Source organism: Tachypleus tridentatus, chromosome 13 (genome assembly GCF_004210375.1).
Source record: "Tachypleus tridentatus isolate NWPU-2018 chromosome 13, ASM421037v1, whole genome shotgun sequence".
Classification (NCBI taxonomy): Eukaryota; Metazoa; Arthropoda; class Merostomata; order Xiphosura; family Limulidae; genus Tachypleus; species Tachypleus tridentatus.
The window spans coordinates 247,102,211-247,126,198 of NC_134837.1; the positions used below are offsets into that span (position 1 = coordinate 247,102,211).

The 23,988-nt window shown below is 30.1% G+C and overlaps 1 protein-coding gene across 1 annotated transcript in view; it reads right to left on the reverse strand.

Moving 5' to 3' along the window:
* Window positions 1–953: 953 nt before the first annotated feature.
* Window positions 954–23,988, reverse strand: part of LOC143236502 (uncharacterized) — a 57,510-nt gene continuing 34,475 nt past the window's right edge. The window contains exons 2-7 of the mRNA XM_076474801.1: window positions 18,780–18,961; window positions 12,281–12,361; window positions 10,642–10,663; window positions 7,333–7,458; window positions 5,103–5,243; window positions 954–1,102 (exon numbers count right to left, since the gene is read on the reverse strand). Of these exons, the coding sequence (XP_076330916.1) occupies window positions 954–1,102; window positions 5,103–5,243; window positions 7,333–7,458; window positions 10,642–10,663; window positions 12,281–12,361; window positions 18,780–18,961 (701 nt within the window). The remainder of the gene's footprint in view (window positions 1,103–5,102; window positions 5,244–7,332; window positions 7,459–10,641; window positions 10,664–12,280; window positions 12,362–18,779; window positions 18,962–23,988) is intronic.

Here is a 23,988-nt window from a genome sequence, read left to right on the forward strand (position 1 = left end):
ATTGCAATTTTACTTCCTTTATTTTTTTACGTAACTTATTTTTCACACTTAACGTGTTTTTGATTAGATATTCTGATATTTCGCCATTACCAATCAATAATCCAGAGCAACTAAGAAAGTAACACTCAGTAGTGACCAATATTAATTTTAGGCTCTCAACACTATTACTCGGAACAGTTGTTTTGCTTGTAGTGAAGATCGAAGCTGCACTCAGGGTCGTTTGTATTGTGCCCACCTAAAGTATCGAAATCCCATTTCTAGCGGTTTAAGATCTCACACATAACGCTATGTCACTGGAGGTAGAGGGTGTACTTGAAACAGACGTATACTTCACAGAACCAAAAATGATTCTTTAAAATATACTATACAAGATTCCTCTCCTAAACAGGTAGCCGTCTTTAGTCCGAATGACCGAAAGTAAACGGTTTATGTGAGCGTGCGCAAAAATTTGGGTCAACATTGAACTCTTTTTGTTCAATATATTTGAACGTACACCTAATATTCAGAACTCATTTTACACTCAATTGTAAGTTATAAACATTATCAGTGCATGAATTTAAAGGTAATTATGATTTTTATGAAATAAGTTTACTGTGTGAAATGTGTATATCTTCTATGCATTTTTGATGGATTTAGTGAAGTAGGAGTCCAGTAGGACACTTCCTTTGAAAATATGTTGTAGTATGTATTACTACAATCTGAGCTACATAAAGTGGAAAATAGCTAAACTATAACTTTTGTTAATAGTGCACTTTATTGTACAGATTGTTTTGGTCGAACGACACAGTTATATGTCTTTATATTTGTAATATCTTACTTATACAAAACATATTCTGAAAAAGGTACGTTGGGCAATACATACTATGTTTCGTTACAAAAGTTTGTTATTTCTTTAAAAAATAACAGAAAACGATGTAATTTTAAAAATGAAATGAAATACTTTCTTTAACATTTTATGACAAAATTTGATAACACTTACTCGAATCAAGAACTAATATTCTTGAGATCACAGGAACGTCTTCATAAGCAGTGAACCGAATGTGATCCATGACATCTATTTCAGCTCCGGCATAAAAATCTTTCCATTTTGTGCTGTTTGATGCTGTAAGAAATATGATCATTTTAGTGTTTTTTTTTTATTATTTTCCAGAGTTTTGCTGAGAAAAAAACTCTACTTACGTAACTTTGTTATTCTAAATATAATTCGATTTCATCAGAGTTATGTGATTTTACGCAATAAAGACAAGAACGCCACCACAATTTTAGTCTTGCAATCGAGAGTATTCTTGGACATTTGTTAATAGTTATGTTATTAAATAGTAACATAGTGAGAAAAATATAAGAACACTCTTAAATGTAAAGAGGTTTCATCTTAACTGAAACACTTTTAAAATATTATTAATAGTAAACTTTCTGTAAAAACGCACGTCGATTCTTGCTTTTTGTCTCGTAGTTCTTGTTTTACGAATCATATATATTTAAAAGAATGGACAACATCACATAAAAATGTGTGTTTACCTTTCTGTTGTAGACAATATCTTTTTACGTAAGAGAAAGTGAAAGAGAAATACGGCAAATAGTGCAGGAATTCTTGCCATTATACCTGTGGCTCACGTGATTGTTACATATAAGTTTTATAAAATGAACAGATTATTGTATAACGTATTATGTAAATTTGTAATCAATTAAAGAAATACATATATATACATATGTATATACGTAATTAGTGGCTTGAAATTTCTTTACTCATTTAGTCGTTTTGGCAAATGCTAATAAAGAGACAACATAGTACAGTTTGTATCCTGACTAGTAATAAAGAGACAACATAGTACAGTTTGTATCCTGACAAGGAATAAAGAGACAACATAGTACAGTTTTTATCCTGACAAGTAATAAAGAGACAACATAGTACAGTTTGTATCGTGACCAGTAATAAAGAGACAACATAGTACAGTTTGTATCGTGACCAGTAATAAAGAGACAACATAGTACAGTTTGTATCCTGACCAGTAATAAAGAGACAACATAGTACAGTTTTTATCCTGACTAGTAATAAAGAGACAACATAGTAGAGTTTGTATCCTCACTCGTGTGAATACCTCTCTTTTTTTTTCGAAAATATTGTTGATTGTTTAACGTCTTATAATTTTCATGTTAAGGTACGTCAAAAAAAATTTATTTGCATAACTCCTCGTATATTGGAACTGATAGCGCAGAGTGAACGCAGCTATTCAACAGCACCCTTCGCCCACTTTTGTGCTACTCCAATCGAATAATAATTTTCATACACATACATGTTTAAGGGTAATATGTAGGTTAAATTTTAATTATTTAGAAATATTAACGTGCGTTTAAAATCTATGCATAAGATTTTAGTTTCATAGAGTCGAATACATCATATTAATAGGCTTATATAACTTCATCACAATTCATACTCCCATACTCTTTCCTGCATCTTTGAACTACCCCTACAGTGCAGTTTCTATTATAAACGTCTTCATCGTAAGGCTTTTTGGCCAAAGCACAATACTTCTTCCTAAGAATATCTTCATAAGTATAAAAGAAATTTTTCCCAGAACCCGGTTTAACGGTGGGATCATACAAATATTTATAGAAGTTGAATCCAACGACTTGAAAAGTATGCACTCAAATGGAATAACATGAATATACCCCTTTCATTCTTCATCTGCTTTAGGCATTCAGTGATTTAACGGGAAGTTTCCACAGAAACAACCTTTTTATTATTTTTCCCCAAGAAGGTAATTCTGTACTGTTGCTCGAAGAACGTGAACTACAAAATTTTGAATCCGAGGACTCTCAGCTGTTACAAGAAAATGTCGTACTCTTTTTACCATTATTGAGGTATGTCTTGTTGCATGTTTTTGATGTTTTTTTTTATAGTCGTGGTAGCCATTGTTTAATACATTTTCATTTATTTTCCGTTACCATAAAGCACGAAAAATATTCCCATTTCGGAAACTCCAAATCCACAACGTTAACACAACCATGTGATCTAAGTATAGAAATATTCTGTATTAGAAAGGACCACTGTGTATCATTTCCAAAAGCGATCGAAAATATTATTCTTCAGTTTTTAACTTATCATAAGACATTTACGGATGAGTCGTGTGCTTTGAACATGACAGCCTAATGACGGAACTAAACATTGTTAAATTTATATTTTGCATACGTAAGATCACTGTTTGATAATTTATATCGGTCGTGGTTGTCTTGATACAAAATAATGATTTTAGTCATTAATTTATCCTGAAGAGAAACAAAAAAGTTACAAGACCGGTAAAATGAAAATCATAAAGGATTATACAGAACTCATTCTTTTGTTAATAACTCATGTCATTCGAATCCAGTTTGTTTTGTGTACTATGCATATTTTAAGATTTCAGCTCTCACACGTTAAATATAACAAATGACAACTTAACCTATCAAAATATCTTTGACAGCCCATCTACCAATGAAGTTATCTCAAATTTCAATCTAAAACATTAACACATTTGAAGTAACTGGTGAAAATATTTTGGTTTTAGTGATATTTTTAGTTTTTGGTCTAGCATACCGGTTCCGGATGCATCTTTAATCAATATGTCTCATGTCTAGTCGTTGCCAGCTTTCTTAATAAACCTTAATGTACAAATATATGATTTATACCCCGTTATAAAACTGTTCACTAACAATTTGCCGTTCAGTTCTACAATATTTTGCAGCAATTATGTGTAAAATTGTTGTCAAATTGAGTTATATATACATATCAAATAAGTCATAGAGTACCTTTAAATCTAGATATGTTTTTTTAAGTACATCATCATAAAAATGTTTAGTTAAAAAACACTTAAAAGTCCCTTTTCAATAACACATAAAAACATGATTTTGACGCAGGATGACATAACTCATTTTATTATTTAACGAAAGTAACAGCTCAAATTCGGTTATGTCAGTCATGTCATATGTTGATGTTCGAAAAGCTGAAGAAAACGCAATCCTTAGGCTATTTTCACCTGTACGTAGTTATTGCAGTTAAATGTAGTAAACGTTATCACAGTAAAAAATCAAGTTTCTGGTATTTCTTTCTTACACATACTTTGAATCCTTCTTATATATATTCGAATTTTTCGATGTATTCACTCTTCACGTTAAAATTATCTGTGGTGCAGGAAACCATTTTAAACTTTCCACCTTTAACCTCTTTTTCTATTTCTCTTAGTTTTACTGCTCTTCATCTATATCTCTTTAATAGCGTACTTTCAAGCTTAAATGTTATCCTAAAATAAATAGAAATGAAGAAGTAGGAACCCAAATTCTTACAGAGAAAATACTCTGTGCTGCCTTTGGTTATACTATAGAATTAATTGACCAGTATATGTTACGTTACTTAAATCAGTATAGATATATTGCATCTGTATTTACAACCTTGACTATTTTCTTGATTAGTTTTAATTGGTGACTTGTTTGTACTTTCACTGAAATAATTTAAAGACCTTTAGATCTGTTAAAATGTAATTTTGTAATTATCGTACGAGTACTTAAAAGACTTTCTTATCAATACCATGCAGGACATTAACCCGATATCTAATTACATACTATACGATTTATAGATACCAAAAGGTGTTAATTATCCAAATGAAAGGAGCAGACAACAAAATCGGCTATATTTGTCGAGCCAAGGTCTTAGATTTTTCTAATTTAATTTATAAAGCCATGAAGTAGATATCAAAGATTTCTTAGTTATTATTAGACATGAAGTGCTTTTGTTAATTCGCAAATTTCATTAAAGTATTTGAATCTTAAAAATAAAGAATAAATCATCAAATATGTCTTCTACATACGTATATTTATCAAATGAATTTAGTATTTTGTTAATGCAATCAAAATTTTATTATGACTAGATATACTATCATAAGTTAATTTTTTGTGTTCAAAGACAACAAAAATAATTTTTCTTTCCAGTTTCTGAATTTCCTAATACATTTTATCAGAATCACTTTTAGTTTCATTTAGAAAAAGACAAAATATATTAATTTAAAAATTATTAACCTCGCATTTACTATTTCTAGTTTTGTCTGATTTTAAAAAGAGTTCATACTTACGCAGATATTCCCATTGACCTTGTCTGTAATCAATACCTAAAACAGTAATGTTTTTCATATCTTTTTCTGACCAAAAGCTCTCTAGTTGAAATTCTTCATTTCCTGATGTAGGACCCACCCAGTAACGATCTCTAACGGTATCTAAAGAAATATATGTTTAATTGTTTTACCTTTCAGAAATAACAAATCAACATATTTTACTCTAGTCAAAGAAATGATAAAACTCTATTATATATGGCCTATCTTTCTTGGAGGAAACTTTTGTAAACTTTGGAGGGCACTATCATTGTGTATCATCTTTCTCAATGTAGAAAATAAAAGCTTTTATAGATACGTACATCAGTATTAACACTGAAGAGTTTTTAATAATTCTAGTTTTTTCTTTCTTTAGCAGACACGTTTTTGGGTATATTTGAAAAGGTTTTAGAGAACAATATCCAATCTTTTTATGGGGAAAGAACTTCTTTAGAATACAAATATGGTGTAGAAAATTTTCTTTTTCACAAATAACGACCGCACGCAACTTTTTGTTTGAAGTTAAGCAAATAGCTACACAAGAGACGAACTGTACTTTGCTCACCACGAGTATAAATATCCGTTTTATAGCGTTGTAAGTCCCTAAACATTCCGCTTTGCTATTGGGGGAATCTGATTTGTATGTAAAATATTTCATAATTCCACGTGAAGTGATTAGTTTAATATGTGCATATACTACACCACTTGAAATAATATTTATTTTATTTTTATCTGGTATAATGAAAGGTTTCAGAAAAAAAAAAGTATATAAGGAGCACCAGAAATCAAATTAAGAGCGGAAAAACCCTTGTATAAATAAACAGATCAAAAAGGCAGTTCATCTTGGATTATTTGTGGTAAAATCGCTTATATTGATCGATTACTCCAAGTGACAAAAACATACCCCTTTCAAACTGTTATGGAGAGAAGTGGTACACAGCGACCACATTTGTCACATGGACTATAATGTTTAAGTGAGAAAACACATTATGATGATATAATAAGTTGGCAAACAAAGATTTATAAACGTAATATTCATATTATTCAATGGCTTGATAATCTCTTTAGCAATATATAGCATAAAGTGGTTTATTTATTTGTTTGTTTGAAGTAAAACGTACCTTCAATATATTTCACGTTTTTTTATGTACGTGAATTTATTTCGAAATAGTTCTTCAAGAACAGTTATCTATTTCTGGTTCTTTATCTTGCTTGTAAATTTGACCTTCGTAGGTAAAATAAATGTTTTTTTTTTTTTTTCAGGGGTATCTTGTAAAGTTGATAAAACGTCTGTTATAAGATTGTCTTGTTCCAGTGTTTCTTTTAAACAGCTTAAGGCTTATTCAAACGGCTTTTTGAGGTAAAGAAATATTTAATGTCCAAAGCCACCAAAATAATTTTGTTTTAATTGAGCGTGCTAAATCCTACTACAAAGGGTGGAGAGTTTTATGAAACGATAGCAAGAGAGTTTAATCTCTTAACTAAGAAGTTAGCAACGTTTTGAACTGGAAACTTTATGCTGGGTATTATTTATTTTTCTGTTGTTTTCCTAACAACAAGCAAGTATACCTATAGTAACGTCATAATGTTTGAGTTGTTAACATTTAGGTTATTCAACAAAAATGTCATGAGCTTCATTAATATTTTATTATATAATTAAATATCAGCGTAAACGTAAGTCTGATAACATTAGATTACTAATTGTATCTCATTACTATTAGTATATATATGTGTGTGTATGTGTGACTCTGTAAATTGTTTTATGGTTTGCCGTTGCAAAAATTTAAATTATAGCTTCTACTTATGTCGTTAGAGTTACATATTAGTATTTCTAAAATAAACTTTTAATTTTTTTTTCTCAAATACTATACCAAAGAAATTGTTACATAAGTGGTTATATGTAAGTAAAATAGGAAATATTCTGAATGGATACTTTTCGTTGTTGGACTAAAAATGTTTAAGAAGTCAATTACTTGTTAAACTAATTGTGGAATTTGTTGGCTTCTAGTTAAGCAAAAAACTACACAACGGATTATCTATGACATGCCCATCAGTGGTATCAAAACACGATTTTCAGCATATCACTGGGTAAGGGCGATAATTTTGTAACATACGGAAAAGTTTGCTATATAAGAATTTATTTTGAATAAACTCTTTTTACAATAAGATTAATCAGTTGAAAAAAGAACTGACATATTTTCAAATTGTTACAAACCTGGACATAGTGTTGTGGTGTTGGGAGTTTCTTCCACACAATACTTAATTTTGGGACAGTATACAAAGTTGACTGGACAAGAGAATTTTTTGTAATGCTTCGTCCACACTTGATGGAGGGCAAGTCCTAAGGATAAAGCATCCGATTTCAAAACAGTAGAAAATTTCATTAAACGATATTATAATAGTTAAAGAAACTGTCAAAGAGTGTGATCATACTTTAAATAGTAATGTGAACAAATACAGGAAATCGGTTTTATAGACATTTTTACGATTTCTGTTGATATCGTCACAGATATAAGTGAAAAATAATAATCATGGGCAAGTGTGTGATGTGCAAATCAAAATCACATCAGTAATATTTGGCATTATTATGTAAAACTTATTTGTACTGGAATATTTATAGTTTTTTGAGAAATGATAAAAACAGCATTGTCCAGTTCCAAAGATATTTCTAAATTACAGTTAAAGGCACTTGGCTGAGTGATTTTATATTGATTGTGTTTTTCGAGTTGAGTTGAATTGTTATGAGGATAAGACTTTGCGACTTGTGTTAAGTACATTTAACAATTGACTCCACCTCTAAATACTCAAAAACAAGAGATTAAATACAAATGTTTTTAACAACTTTGCCATTTTTTGAGTTATCTGGTCACTCTGTTTTTCTAACAATATAAGGGCCCTGCCATGTACAATGCCCGCTTGGTTTAAAAATAACAATGTCAACATAAATAGAACATTTGTTTCTTTATTCGTTTGAACTTCGCGCGATGCTAAACGAGGTTTGGTTTAAAATGTACTCCCATCGAGATCCCAGCTCTGAACTTCATGATCTATTTATTAAAAAATGTTAAGAAATATCAGGCCACAGTTTACAATGATTGCTAGGTAACCAAGCATTTTAAACGAAAAAAAAATACACAAACTCCATCAGATTCCGACAGAGTGCCAACAATTATTAAGGCAAAGAACTTTAATACATAGTACAAAGATAATATTCAATATAACCCTTCTACCTTTGTTGACTAATTTAGCTACATACTTTTAAGTAGGTTTTTTGATATGAAATAAAGTAAAAATTCACAAAGTTCTATTTGAAACATGTCATTACAAACACATATCGTCGATTTCTTTATATGACAACTATTTTTAAATATTAAATTTAGAAAAATTACACCAAAACAGCAGCTGATATAAAGTTGGAGTTGTATTACCAGAATGATGTTACCGAAAGGCAATAAGTTTTCAGACGTAAATATTACATAGTATATTTATACACTCATATCATAAAGATCTTTTACTACCGGGGACTTAGAAGCTCTGTGATGTTATTTTTTTTTCTACTCAATGTCCTTAGAAAACAAAGGAGTATTGATCAAACTGGGAAAGCAGGACCACGTAGGGAAATATTAAAAATGATCATCCTCTAGTTTTAGGGAAAGTGTACAGCGTTTGGTAAGAGGTGACAATCATAAGGCGTGAGTGGCAAAATCTCTCCACGTTTACAAGCAACAGTAGGCAACAAAATCCAGTAAAACTTCATTCTAAAAGATCGACAAAGATATAAAAGCTGTTTATATGACATATTTATTGAAGCGTCATTTATCACACATGAAGCAGTTGGGTATCCATTCTAATCCATACACCAATAAACCGCGTGACCATATATTGAATGCATTATAAAAAGCCGTAGAAAAAATATAATGCATTTGTTCACACATTGACTTTATGACAAAACGTTTTTTAAACAAAACTTAGCTGCATGGATATTGTAAAATCAATAGTTCTTAGATAAAACGTGAATGGATGTAACGACATATATTTTAACGATGTAGTGTGTTTCAGATATATCTATCTGAATATGGACTTTTTCATATACAAATATATGCAATAATAAAGCTTTAAAAAACTATTCTAAGTTAACATCTTGTCAGAGCAAGAATGAATGAAGCTACATTAATATATTTTAAAAGTAATAAGCTATTTTTTTATTTAACAGAAAAATTAGATTTCCAAGTTTTTCAACTTCAGGTGAAATGAATAATAGAGTTTCTTACGACGTGATTATAGTTTAATCATATATAAGGTTCATAATGCTTATATATGGTATAACAAGATTTGATATAATTAAATCTTAAAAAAGAAATTCTTTGTAATTAACATTTATTTCATAACGAATTCTGTACATATAAACACATACACAAAGATATATATTGGTTAAATTGAGTTAATTCAGATAGTTTTAAAGATTTTCCTTTTAACACTTAATTTAAACACTAGGTTGAAAAAATTTATACCTCGTATATTTATGTTCCTTCACCTCTTTGTCTGCTGCTGAATTTGCTAAAGAAGGAAAATGAAGGTTCAAAACAGGCATTAAAATTATGTGGATAAATTATTAACGTATTTTATTCTGGATGGATGCAATTTTTACTATTCAAAAGTATTTATTTCTATACGAGAATAAATGCAGTCATTTTGGTTAGATACTATTTTTTTTAATTTGAGGCAAAAGTATGTATGAAGAAAGATACAAAAACTAAAAAAAATGGAGTTTCATCCATAGCATATCTTTGTGCCAATCACATATCTTTCGACATAAATTAATATATTTAGATGGTTCTCATTTACAAAAGAAAGTTTTAACTATTACTCAAAATAAACATGATTGAAAGTTCAATAATTGTTTTATTTTAGGTACTTTGTTTTATTTTAGAGCAAGCCTACATAATGGACTTCGTGTACTCTGTCCTCCTACGGAGATTCGAGCTCGGAATTTTAGGATTGTAAGTCCGTAAACTTAAAACTGTTTCCCTGGAGATCTTCCAGGTGCACATAAACATACAAGGAGGAATTTTTTCACATAAATATAATTCAGAAAAAACAACTGTTTCATTAGATAAACCAGAAATATGAATAAAATAGCTTAAGAAACGTTTACCATAATCACATTGACGTGTGACATAATTAGAATTTAGTGTCTACATTGCTTTTATCTTTGGTGAATTATTTATGTTGCATAATTATTTCAGTACATAATAACTTAATTTTACCGATATTTGTATCATGATTTATTTTTTACTAAAACAAGTGCCTGATAACAGCCACTTATCATCTAGCCCTTAAATAAATATTTCTGACGTATATTCATAGATCCCTGATATTAGATCTTAAGTTTTATTTTATTTTGTTAAACAAAGTTTTACAGTGAACTTTCAAAGACATACTTTACTTAGGATTTCTTTATCAAGACCTTAAGTATTTTGATAATACAATACACGTGTGATTAACATAGGAAAAATAATCTCACCTTCATTTGTCTTGTTGACACCCTATAAAAGTCATAAGAATTTATTAAGATTCAAGTGGTGAGTAACTAATACATACATATATATATATATATAATTTAAAATATGTAATATGAATAGAAGTAAACAACTAGTGTTCCAAAGACAAATATTGCACAAGACTTACTAACTGATATGAGAAAGAATGATTTCCTACAATATGTGTAAAGTATTTTGTAACCAAAAATACATTTATCTCATATGTAATGATATTAAGTTTGTTTTGTTTTTGAATTTTGCGCAAAGCTACAAAAGAACTATCTGCGCCAGCCGTCCCTATATAGCAGTGTAGGACAAGAGGGAAGGAAGCTAGCCATCACCACTCACCGCCAACTTTTGAACTACTCTTTGATTACCAACCAAGAGAGCGATTACCATCACATTATAATGCTCCCACAGCTGAAATGGAAAGCATGTTTAGTGTGACTGATATTCAAACCCATGATCATCAGATTACGAGTACAGCGCCTAACCCACCTGGTCAAGCTGGGCATTTATAAGATGTTCCAATCAAGATATCGAGAAGGTTTTTGATTGTTTGGAGAATGTTAACCACAAAGCTACATAATGAGCGACAGATTCTCTGCCAAATATATATATATATATATATATATACATATTTGTGTATTTACACATATTACCGTTTTATATAAATACACACACCCATATTCATAATACAAATTCTAAATTTTTATTCTGTTTTAATATGGTACAAGTGATAAGTAATATTTTTCTTGGAATTTAATAAAAAAACGAGGAAAGATGTCCAGTAATGTAATGTTATAGATAGAGGCACGAACTTTCCCCTTTCGAACTTTCATGCTGTATTACACTAATATTTCATCCAATGGAAACGTATACGTGTTATGTTTAGTAATAACGCCATTTTTGTTTGTCATTAACAATATGCAATCCACTATCTTCCTGCTCAGTTCGACCAATTCCTTATACCTTTACATTGAATTTTTAGGATGTCCAACTGATCTCTCATACCAAATATAATCGCGTTCTCAACTAACGTTATCACTGTGTGAAAAAGAAAAAGTATCAGTTAATGATTGTAAAGTAGGTCGAAAACTATAGTTTACTTAACACATTCACTCCCAAGATTATATTTGTGAAATTTCGCTCTGGTCCACTATTTTCAACAAGAATTAATAGTTGAAATTTTTGTGATTTTTATATATATGTATATACACATACATAATCACTTTTTTGTATTGTGATGTATATTATCTCACTGCTTTTCTGCCTAAATATTATCTTAAAACCATAGCAAAAGACACAAATATCTCTTTAAAAATTTAAAATACTGTGAATTGCAGTTGACTAGCATACATTTAAAAACATATTGTGCCTCACTCATATATGAATCATTCGGTACGATACCGAAAAACCATGTCGCTTAAGATAGTGAAAGTTTTAATTTTATTTTCGATAATTTGAGCTTTTTCATAAAAAAAATAACATTGACTATTATGTAATAATTATATCGGTTCGATTATAAAAAGTATTCCATTGCTTCCCAAGTTATATCTTTCATTATCTTGTAACAATATTTTATATACATATATTAATTTGGGTAGATGCTCATATACTTACGTAATTCTTCAAAGATCTTGAGAGTTTCACAAAGAGAAATCCAGGATCACATTCACATATTTGTCTCGTTCTTTGTTCTTCCTATGGTACATATGTTACATGAAATAATTATATTTGCTAAAACGATGAAATTTAGGGGAAAAATTCTAATATTGCATAAAAAATGTATCAGAATATCATTCTAAAATTCGAATGATTAAGAATTTGATGAAACATAGTTAAATGAGCGCCAACTGCCTCTGCAAGTGTAGAAGGCGACATTTCCAAACCCTTACGTCTTATGTCTTCAGTTTAATATATGTTAATTATATCATTAATAAGCCCTATATTATCTCGCACAAAAGATGCCGCCACAACTGAATTCATTAAAGATGATGAGGTTAAAGCTCCACGTTTTCTCAACTGATGGCGAGTCGTAAGGGGCGCGTTGCGAGGCTGCTTTTACACGCGGCCGTAATTATGAAATGGTACCAAACTAAACTAAACTAAACTAAACTAACGTGGCAGGGGTTCAGTTTAGAGAGAGAGAAATCAGAAGAGTTCTCTCTCCAACTGGGGTGTTCAGGAACTTTGTAGTTCCTCTTCGTCCCCTTTCGTGGATTGTTATTAAGATTAAGTGGTGGTTTTTTGTTTTGTTTTTTTATTATTATTATTTTAATAAATTAATTATCGTTATTATTCTTGATTTTTTTGGGTGGAGGCAAAGGCAGCAGTGAAATGGTACCAAAAATAGACGACGTATTTATAGGCAGCAATCACCCATACCATGCATTTTTTCAATATTAGCGAAATTAATCCGATTGTAAATTAAATCTTTTATAATTAATTCATCTTAAAAAGGTGCTTGAGACTAATTACTTAAATCAAATATAATTAATTCAGCAAATAATTTATAATTAAAACAAGTCTTGAAAAATAACTCTTAGCCATCATTCAATTATAATTAAATCCACTTCTAAAAACATTCTCTTAGTACTAATTTATTAATTCATTTATAATTGTTTTATCCCATAAAAGAAGATACAATTATTTAAACTTGATCAATCAAGTATTTTCATTGAAATGGATTATTATTTATTAATTTTTGATTTAAATCAAAAATTGTGTAATAAATAAAATTTATATAAGACAATCGTGAATAAAACGTTTATTATGTAATAATTAAAACGTTTGTTGGTATGTGACAAGATATTTTACCCTTATTACTCGACATTTTCACATGTTAAAACTATTATTTTAGCGACTGTCGTAAGGATTGTATACAAGTCATCAATATATAAGTTTAATCATTGTTATAAAACCATGATCTGTCATAAAAATTTTAAATGAGTGTCTTACTACTTATTCGTTCATTTTCTAGATAAGCATTTATCACCTACAAAGACATATAAATTTTGCCAAAAGTATGAAATACACTTTTTTTTCAAAAATCATACACAACGGATAATCGAATTTCAATTGAATATAATAAATGATCTAATTAGTGATTACTATTATTTCAAACGCCAAAATTTTCGGACTGTCTTTCGCTAAACACACATGCATATGTCTAAATGCCGTTTATTTTATACGTTCACAAGACTAACAAACTGATGTCTGTGTAACATTACTTCAAATATCAGAAGAAGGTATTGTTACCGTGCTCTGGACATACTGAGTGTCAACAAAACTTAAGAAACTAAATTACTAGGCATGACTGGCTCCTTCAACGTTACGAATAACAAAAGAGAAGTTCTGACTTGACCACGTGATTTGCACTTAATTGTACTGTAACGCTAACTTAAAAAAAATAGATGTAAGGTTGGTGCCACAGAAAATCATATGCTTAGAATGAACAAATAAGTTTTGCAGGACTACATAGCAAGACCATAAAATCAAGTGGTTAAAACTTTGATAACAATTCAGTGTTAATACGAAAAACGTTGGTTACTGTAATCATTTTATAACAACAAACTCTAATTTCACTTTCACCAAATACCATATCAGGTGTACAAAAAATACTCCTTCACCTTTTTTCGTTTGACTAATATTTAACCTTTTGCTATAACTAAAATTAATAAATTAAAATCAATGGCTTACTGATTACACATATATGTTCTTTTAAAAGTTCGATGAAAACATTGAAACTAACTCATAGGACCATACGATTTTCGCTTGTGTCAAAAGTGATAATGCGTACACTTATGCTGTAAAAGAAGGATCATGACATCATACTCTCAACACGTCATCAGTGGTATGAAATAAAAACCTGTCACTATTTTAAGGGTCGTCACATACTATTTTTTTAATTACTTTACTAATACTTAACATAGAAAGAATTATAAATTTCTATAGATAATTCACTTTAAAACGTACCATAAAATAAAACACATAAAACTTTGTAGCCTTAATTCCATGTCACTGAGAGCCACTGAATATGAAAAAAATACAAAGTTATTTTTGATAAGTAACATTTTAGTCAACCCTTGACGCTTCTCTATCCTTAGGTTATCTTAACATGGTCACTGACACAACACTTGAAGGTAAGGTATGTAGTAACTGCTGTATATACTTGTTTTATCACATTATGAGTCACATAGAAAAACACTACAATACTGAAACTTTAGTTGATAATCATAATAGTAATTCAACCTTTAGTTATAGATCAAGTAATTATTCTTCGACTATTCAAAACAATACAATGAATCATCAAGCTTCAATCAAGAACATTACCATAACATTAATATTAATATACAGTAAGTATCAAACTTTGATGCAAAATCTAAACCCTAAAAAAATATCCAGTGATGTTAGTATTAACAGGCCTATATCGCTACCAGTACTTAGAGTCTCTGATAAAAGTGTTAAAACACATCCCACGTTAATAATGGTATAAGAAATTTAAATTTTTGATAAAAATGCCCCCAGTCACTTCTTACGCATCCGGTTTAATCCATCTCTAAGTGCAATGTTCATTCCGATCTTTTGGAAATCAATCATTATTTGTATTGTCCCCATAAACGTTGATGATATTAGCAATCAAGCAAATTACAGGATTATGAGTATTTTAAAATGGATAGAAACGTTATATGAAAAGCAGTCACAACAACTTTACTGTTTCAGGCAAATCAAATAAATTATGGACTGACATACAAAAAAGTGTCCAGAAATGTCAAACCACTAATCACTCGGTCAAATTAACCGACGCTGTCCACCATAACTTCAACAAATATCATGTAACAACAGTCTCATTTCTTGATGTTTAAAATTCATTTGATAGTGTTTGGCACAATGGCCTTGGAAAGAAACTATCGAATAATAATAAAAAAAAATTATTCTAAAGCTAAAATAAACAACATCTCCCTCCTAAATTACATGTAAGAGTCCAACAAGGTTCTGTATATAAATTTTCCTGAATTTACTGAACATTTCGCTTCGCTTTATTGCAATGAAGTGGTCATTTGGAGTACGTCACTTGACCCGCGTATAGTAGCCCCCCCAAAAATACAAGTCTTCGTAAATTATATAACTAAATGATGTAATACTTGACAAATATTACTAATACTATTAAAAATTCAAATTACAGTATGCAGCTGTACTTAAAGGAAAGATGAAAAAGTTAATCAAATGAAGCTCATTCTCTATGAAATACACTAATTGAAATAAATTTAAGCGATAACATTCATCAACAGGTTTATATGGAATTCTCGTATTCAGGAAATAATTTAAAAATTAAACTAAAAAGTAAATTAACTGAAGATAATAGTTGGTTGAGCTAAAAGATGTGATGCTCAAACACATTAATAATCTTCAAAAATGTACATTAGATCATTTTTAGAATATAGTAGTGCCATTGCAAGCAACATGTTCCATAATTTATACCAATTATTGGGAAAAAAAAACACAGCTAAATGCAATTACAATAGCATACCGTCTTACCATTTACACACCAGGTTCATAGATTCATAATATCATTAAGATTAAACACAAAAAAATTAAATGTTGTAATTCCTGCTCAGTAAAATCAAGAAATTAGCTGAAACTTTCGAATCAATGAAAGAACACATATTCCTCTTCAACACAAATCAAACACTTAATAATACAAACAAACCATTATGAGCAAATTTTACTTTTCCCTAAACCCTCTCAGTAAAGTTGTAGAGGGCTCGACATAGTGCTTCATCTCACAAAATACGAGATCCATTCAACTTTGCGCAGCTTCTTCAAACTGCTTGATGCGGTCAACTAGAATTAGAAAGTAATCATTCGCTCCCAAAAAGCATTAAAACATTATCAATAAATTATAAAAAACATGAAATCACTTAGCCGAATGTGGAGCCAGGATAAATCCAAATTTCTGTACATTCTTGGTTTAAATCCAAATATCTACCTCGATAACGAATGAACACACTAACCAGAAGACAAAAAACAGAAAAACGATTTTAAGTGTAGTCTCCTACACTTGTGTTTTCAACAACTGGCAGTTGACGTCCTTTCAATTAAGCTTCGTCATGAGTACTCTGCCCAAACAATCTATCAAATGTTACGAACATGTTTCTGTTATTCAGCTTCATCGTATTTTGCACTTGCTATTTTTTCGAAGTTTGGTACTACACATACAATCTTCAAATTTAATCATTATATATTCTGTAGATGGTGTAACTAGTGGTAACTCATTTTGAAATATTTGGTCCATATATTTCAGTTTATAGATACACGGCCACATAGCCAGAATGATACCAGTCGTTCTATCCAAGGTTATGGAACGACAAATAACCTATATAATAAATGTTATCTGGGATTATTCCACTTGAACAGAGTAAATGTGGAAGTATATGGTCATAAAAATATTGATCTCTCATGGTATAACCAGGAAAAAAAAAAAAACTTGTAAATTTTAATTCCTCTTTGTGTTACTTGGAAATGCTAACTCAGCTGAAAACAATACATAATGTATCAGTAAAACGTGCTATAGTTACAATTACTGTCCTCACAAGTCACAACATATTTATTATTGATGAAACAGAAATCCCATAACCCGAGCGCTTTCGAAAAAAAGGAATTTTCTTCTTCAGGAGCAAAATGGTTATTTATATTTACTTATCACATTAAAATCCTTCGAAGAGATAAATTATATGTGAGAATTGTTTCAATAAATAAGAAAATATTTACCTTTTAATGTCATGTAATTCTAACTGCTCCTCTTGAAATGTTTTAATATTATAAAGAACGTAGTTAATGAAATGCCAACAAAAACTGTGTTAATGTACAATAAGCAAATGTATAAAGCTGATTTAGATCTAATGAATTATAGGTTCATCGTATTATTTCTGTAACAACAAGTTAACAACATTATAAAACCATAAACTGTCTTTTAATGTCTTAATAGCTTTCAGAGATCAATACTTTTATTTTTAAATAACATAAAATACATAATAGCATGTTCTCACTCAAGTATCATAAAACGGAATGATTAGAGAAAGACATGATTGCATTGAGTTATTCATGTCAAATAGCTAATTGCTTAGACTACCACAATCTTTCCATAATATTAATTTTTATAGTTAAGTTTCCGGTGAAGCATAACACTACTTTAATAGACAATAGAGTTTATTGCTTACCTGACCTGATACGGTTTGGTTTTTTCAATTTTGCTCAGAGTTACCCGAGAGCTATCTGCGCTAGCCGTCCCTAAATTAGCAGTGTAAAACTAGATGGAAGACAGGTGGTCATCACCACCCACCGCCAACTCTTAGGCTACACTTTTACAACGAATAGTGGGATCGACCGTCACTTATAACACCCCACGGCTGAAAAGACAAGCATGTTTGGTTGAGCTGGGATCCGAACTCGCGACCCTCGGATTAGAGTCGAACGCCTTAACACGCTTGGTCATGCCGGGCCCAATATATCAAGAATGATGCTCGGAACTTGCAACTTGGGCGTTGTTGGATCTTTAAGCACGACAATGACCCAAAGCACACATCGAAATATGTGTAATTTTGCGACCTTCGGATTACGAGTTGAGTACCTTAATCATCTGGCCATGCCAGACCCCTACCTGATACGTGTAATGTGAGTTTATATTTGTTTATCTCCTTTTCAGAACGATTGGTCTGGTAGATATTTTCTATTCATTAGTGTGAGTAGAAGTATACTCAATTTGTGAATTTAGTATTTTAGTATTATGTATTAGTTATACGGGTACATACCAGCGATAAACGTATTGTCGGTAATCCTTAATGCTGTTCACGACAATAAATAACTTTTTTAAAAATCCGTGGCCTCTTTAATACTCTAATGATAATTCGTTGGACAACGGTAATTACTACAAATGATAAACTTATCCAATAATTTTGTCTTCAACCTATAACTTAAGACTGTTAACTGCGAATCTGTTTCCGTTTGGAAAAAAAACAAAAAGTTCCTAATCAGTCCATTTATCGATACATTATCTCTTTCAACCTAGAAGTTATATGGTTTTGTATTAAATTAATCCATGTTTTAAAAAAAAACTTACTTTTCGAAGTAAACAAGTCTTCCAAGCGTCCAGCAACATGTAATGTTGATCCCAAAGATAAGGAGTCTGGTTCTTTATAACGATATCAACAGTGTCACGAGAAAAGGAAGGATGTTTATCGACTTTAAGGTTTCCAGAAAGTAGCATCAATCCATTTGTGAAATCATTTGATACTACTGCTACTGTAAATAAAATTGATGCAAGATATTTACAAATATTATACGTGGATGATTGTTATATAATCATTTGGTTCATACTTTGAAGACATTGGTAAAGAAAATATAAATAACAGAATAATACCATTTTTACACTTCTTTTACAATAAAAATTGTAAATGAATGAATTATATATAAATTATATAAAATATAAAAAAAATTAAAGTTATTATTTACACCTGCTTAAATAGGAAATTCTATATTTTAGATTTAAATTAAATAAAGCAGAAGTTAGTATACATATTTGTAACACTCAAAGTATTTTAAGCGATAGATAAATTAAAGTTATTATACTATGGATTAGCTTCATGAATCATAGCTTCGGGAGCGGCCGCCGAATCAATACAATTGTACTTAACCATACTACAGAAATATCTAATAAGGATAATGATCAAAAAGAAAACAATGAAAGCATCTATGCCTCTTTTTTAAGCAGCTGCCTTTATTAAATATCAAGGAGAAGTTTTTCCAAATTGCGTTGATTATATTGAATAGTGGGAGACATCCGGTAAGATGGCTAAATCATTGTTTTAACATACGTCCCGTAATTATGGGTCGACACGAGTTATCAAAGAGAAGAGCTGCAGTGAAGCCTAAAGATAAGTATTTTGTGTGTGCAAAACTTTTTAATACACTTCTGGAACAAATAAGTACAATTAATAAACCAATTAAAGACACTCTAAAAATATTTTATTCATCTGAGTTAAAAATCGCACGTGGAAAAGTAAGTGAAGATAATTACATAAATAATTATTGTAAATAACAATCAATAAAAAAACATTAATAACTGTAAGAATTTATTAGAAGAAACATGTTTCTTTATATAAATAATTGAGTTATTATAAATTTATTTCGAATAGTATCTATTACGTATTTATTTACGAGTTAAATCTTATTATATTATGTTTATCATTTTATTTTGTTTATTTTTATTTTTTAAAGTATGAAATATTTGTCTATACAACACAAGCCCTGACGTAGAAGGTAATTTATAATTAATTTTATTTTCGTGTTAATAATGTAAAATATCCCAGTAGAGAATTTTATTTTGAAAAATCAATACACGTTTTTTTTTTTTTCATATAACGACTCGCTGTGGATGAATATTCTTTTTTCTGAACATATAGAAAACAAATAGAACCTACCTACTATGTTCGAGTTGTCCTTAGATTTAAAACAATTTCCAGAGAATTTTGCTGTAAAGTTGTTTAGAAGATAGTGAAAAAAACAATAAACATTTTTTTGTTGTTTTAATTTTGAAGAAAGCCATTTTCGAAGTGGTAGACTAGACAGAAGGGAGTTATTACCATTCGTTTCCAACTCTTGGAATAGCCTTTTTCAACGAATAGTGAAATTAACCGTCACCTCATAACAGTGAAAGCGGTAAGGGATTGAGTCTCTTAATTCACAGACTTAGAATCGAGCATCCTAACTACAAGGCCATAGCAGGCCAAGAAGGATGAGAAAATTTATGAAGATATGACTCACTACTAGATTAAATTAAAATATTATGCAATTTGCGTATGTTTGCTTGTAAAACTTCAAGTTTGAAATTTAAAAAGAAAATTGTTAGAATAATTAGAAAATGCACAGACAGAAAACCTCAAGCAATGTCAAACTCGTAAGAAAATGAATATAGTAATAGTAGGACTAAAGTGTGATATATACGGCCGAGTAGGAATGGCCTCAAAGTCCTAATTTTGGAATCGTTAGTGTCTTATACAGATAACTGTTAAATGTGACTATTCTGTCAAAAATAAAATCTTCTCATTCATATAATAAGGTAAAAATTGGCTATTACTTAACATCGTTTTATTTCGTAAGTAGAAATTTACTGGGATAAATTTGAATTTATGAAAATAAACTACAAGGAGGATGAATGAAGGAAGCCAGATGTGTTAAAACAACAAATTATTATCAAAACGTATCTCCAGTTGTAACAGTGATACAGTAGATATTAGCAAATTGACGGATAAAATTAAATAAGAAACTATTGTTTTAATTTTATGGTAGAGTTAGGATAATAATATTTGACGTGTATTATCTATGTGAAATATAAAATAAAGATTATAATATTCAAATGATTTCTCGCCATAACTTAACTTGAAAGCGAATGTTTAATAAATAATTTGTTTAATGAAACTGAAAATTTATTTTTTTGTTCTCGCTTCTACAACTTTAAACTAATGTTAATGTAGTGTATACAAAATCTATAGTTTATATAGAACGTCAGTGTACAAAATGTGTTAAGTCAATTTCAAATTTTTCTAAATTTTTAACATTGTTTCCTATAAACGTTAAACTCTTAATTTTAACGCTAAGATCGATCAAGCGTTTGATATCCTCATCAGAAATTTAATACTAAATGCACATTAATTTTTTAGACGCTACTGAGAATTAATTGCCAGCAATATCACTGTTTTTCCTCTGAATCTTCGTAATTCAGTTAATTACCAAGAAACGATTAAAAATGAATTGCTATTCACTATTAATAGCCGAAAAATACTTGATGATCTACAGTATAAAGTCAATAAGAATACTGTTTTTCTTTTGTTATTTCAACTAATAAATAACGAAGTATTTTGTCATGTATTCACTGCCAAGCTAAAACAGTATGAAACTCCAGGTAATAATGAAACGAGCATTCTTATAATTTACCTGCAATCACCTAGTTCATCACCTCTATCAGAAAAATATAATATAATTACAGATAATATGTGTATACAGGTATATATTATGTGTATGCATAAAATGTTTGTGTTTACTTGAAGTCGAGCATAAAGCAACAATAGTCTATCTGTAATCTGTCTAACAAGGGTATCGAAACCCAGATTATAGCGTTTTAAGTCCGCAGACATACTGATATGACAGTGGGATTGTAATAGTTATCTACATAAAATTTTGGTCTAAAATGTTAATGCAATTTTCAACAACCACTTGAAAAACAAATATAAAAGTATTCTTTAAAACCAGCTCACGTCACATGAGTGTCTTAAAAAAAGCATTTCGTTCATCTAATGCCCTAAGCCATGTGATACTTTATTTGTCGTTTTCTATCTTTATAATAGTAAAGTATTTATGGAATAATTTCATGTTGGTCTTTTCACGTCCCTCAAAGGTCGGTGAAAACGTTGTTATATCAACCATTAACGAAACAGTAAGTATATTTTATCAAACAAAAAACACTGAAAATATTTTAAAAGCATTTTAATTTTTCAGCAGAAAGTGAAAAGTCGAGATATAAGTACTAATGGTGAACTGATGCATGAAGATGGTTACAGGTAGCAACTACATAATCTAACACAAGGCAAGTATCAGAAACATATATTGTAGAACAACAATCTTTACATGAGATGGTATACATACTTATAATTTTGAACACTTTAACCTTTATCAGTACACCTGAAGTCCATACGGACTCGACGATGACTATTTTTAAATATTTTTTATTGACCAGTTATATTTTTATTTATTTTTATGTAATTGTCACATTATTATTCTCTGATACAAAAAATTAAAAAGTTTGATGTTTTGCAATTGAATAATTTCTGTGAATAAAAAGTTGCTTTGGGTCCGTGCCTAAGAAATATACAGAGTTGGAGCTTCTATCTTCATCGGGCATTGTGTGGATTGAGTCATAGAGGTTATCCATTGTGATAAACAGTGATTACGTATTCACATCTATCCTGAAGTGAAGTAATGCGCACGAACTACTTCAGAGACATCACCAGACGTCTGAAATGCAGAAAGGGGGCAAATCTGCTTTTGGAAATCTAGGATTGCTTGACACAAGACAGCATGCTGGTCAAGGTGTTCCAGTAACAAAAAAACGATATTATCTTTTTGCCCAAAAATCTCTGACAGCAAAGTCCATTAAACCTGTGAAGCATGTAAAAAACCATGTCTGCGCTGATCACTCTACACTTAGTGTACGGTATGATGAGTGTTTCTAAGATGAGAAAATTTGGAATTAGTTTATTTCTGAAACAAAATTTGATGTAGTTAGACATCTTTGGGTACATTTGGACCCCAATCACATTGTCGTACAGTTTGGAGTTTTTTGTTACATATTCGAGAAATTTGTTTCTTTATTCAGTATTTTTATTAGTTTTAATTGCGAGATGTCAATTAGAGAAGAAGTGGACTTATAGTATAGAAAGCTATGTCAATAATGACAACTTTTTGTTTAAATATGAGAAAATGGATATAAGTAAATTTCATATTTTGAAATAATAAATCGCATATTATATACTTATGGTACTCAGCCTTTCTTACAATTTATCTGCACAATAGTGTTAGAAGCCAGTGTGCTAACTTTTTAACATATAGATCATAGCTTCAACATTTATGATCATTAAATATATGCGGGATCCGTATGGACAACAGGTGTATAGAAAGGTAGATATTTTAACGTATACTGATGAAGGTTAAGCTGTATTTCATTCATGTTATCATTGTTCTCGAATTTCTATGTGTACTATCTTTTATAAAGTATAGAAATGATATGCTAGAGAATTTGTCTGTTTAAGAGCAATGCCACATTAGACTATATGATTATCCATACAAATGAAATCGAACCCTGTTTATGGTTGTCTTTTATCTGAATATACTAGAAGGAAAGAGAATATCAACACAATTTACGACTAAAACTTATAATCACTGATGACGAAAAAACTCACTATGTAAAAACGGCCGGTTTGGGTTGATAAAATGTTTATGTAGAGAAGCGAACAACGTTTCGACTATCTTCGATCATCGTCAGGTTCACAAAGAAACAAAGAGGTAACTGACCGATAGCTGACCACGTATTTCAAGAGGATTGTGTAACTGAGTGTAGGAATGTAGAGGGCGTACTTAGATGTTTGATTATATTTGTTAATAAAGGTATAAAGGTGTTCCTTTGTATTGGTTTATTTTGGGCTTGAGTTGTTGAATAAGTAAGGCTTCTTTAATTTTGCGTTTGTTTATGTTTGTTTCTTTATTTAGTACAGTAT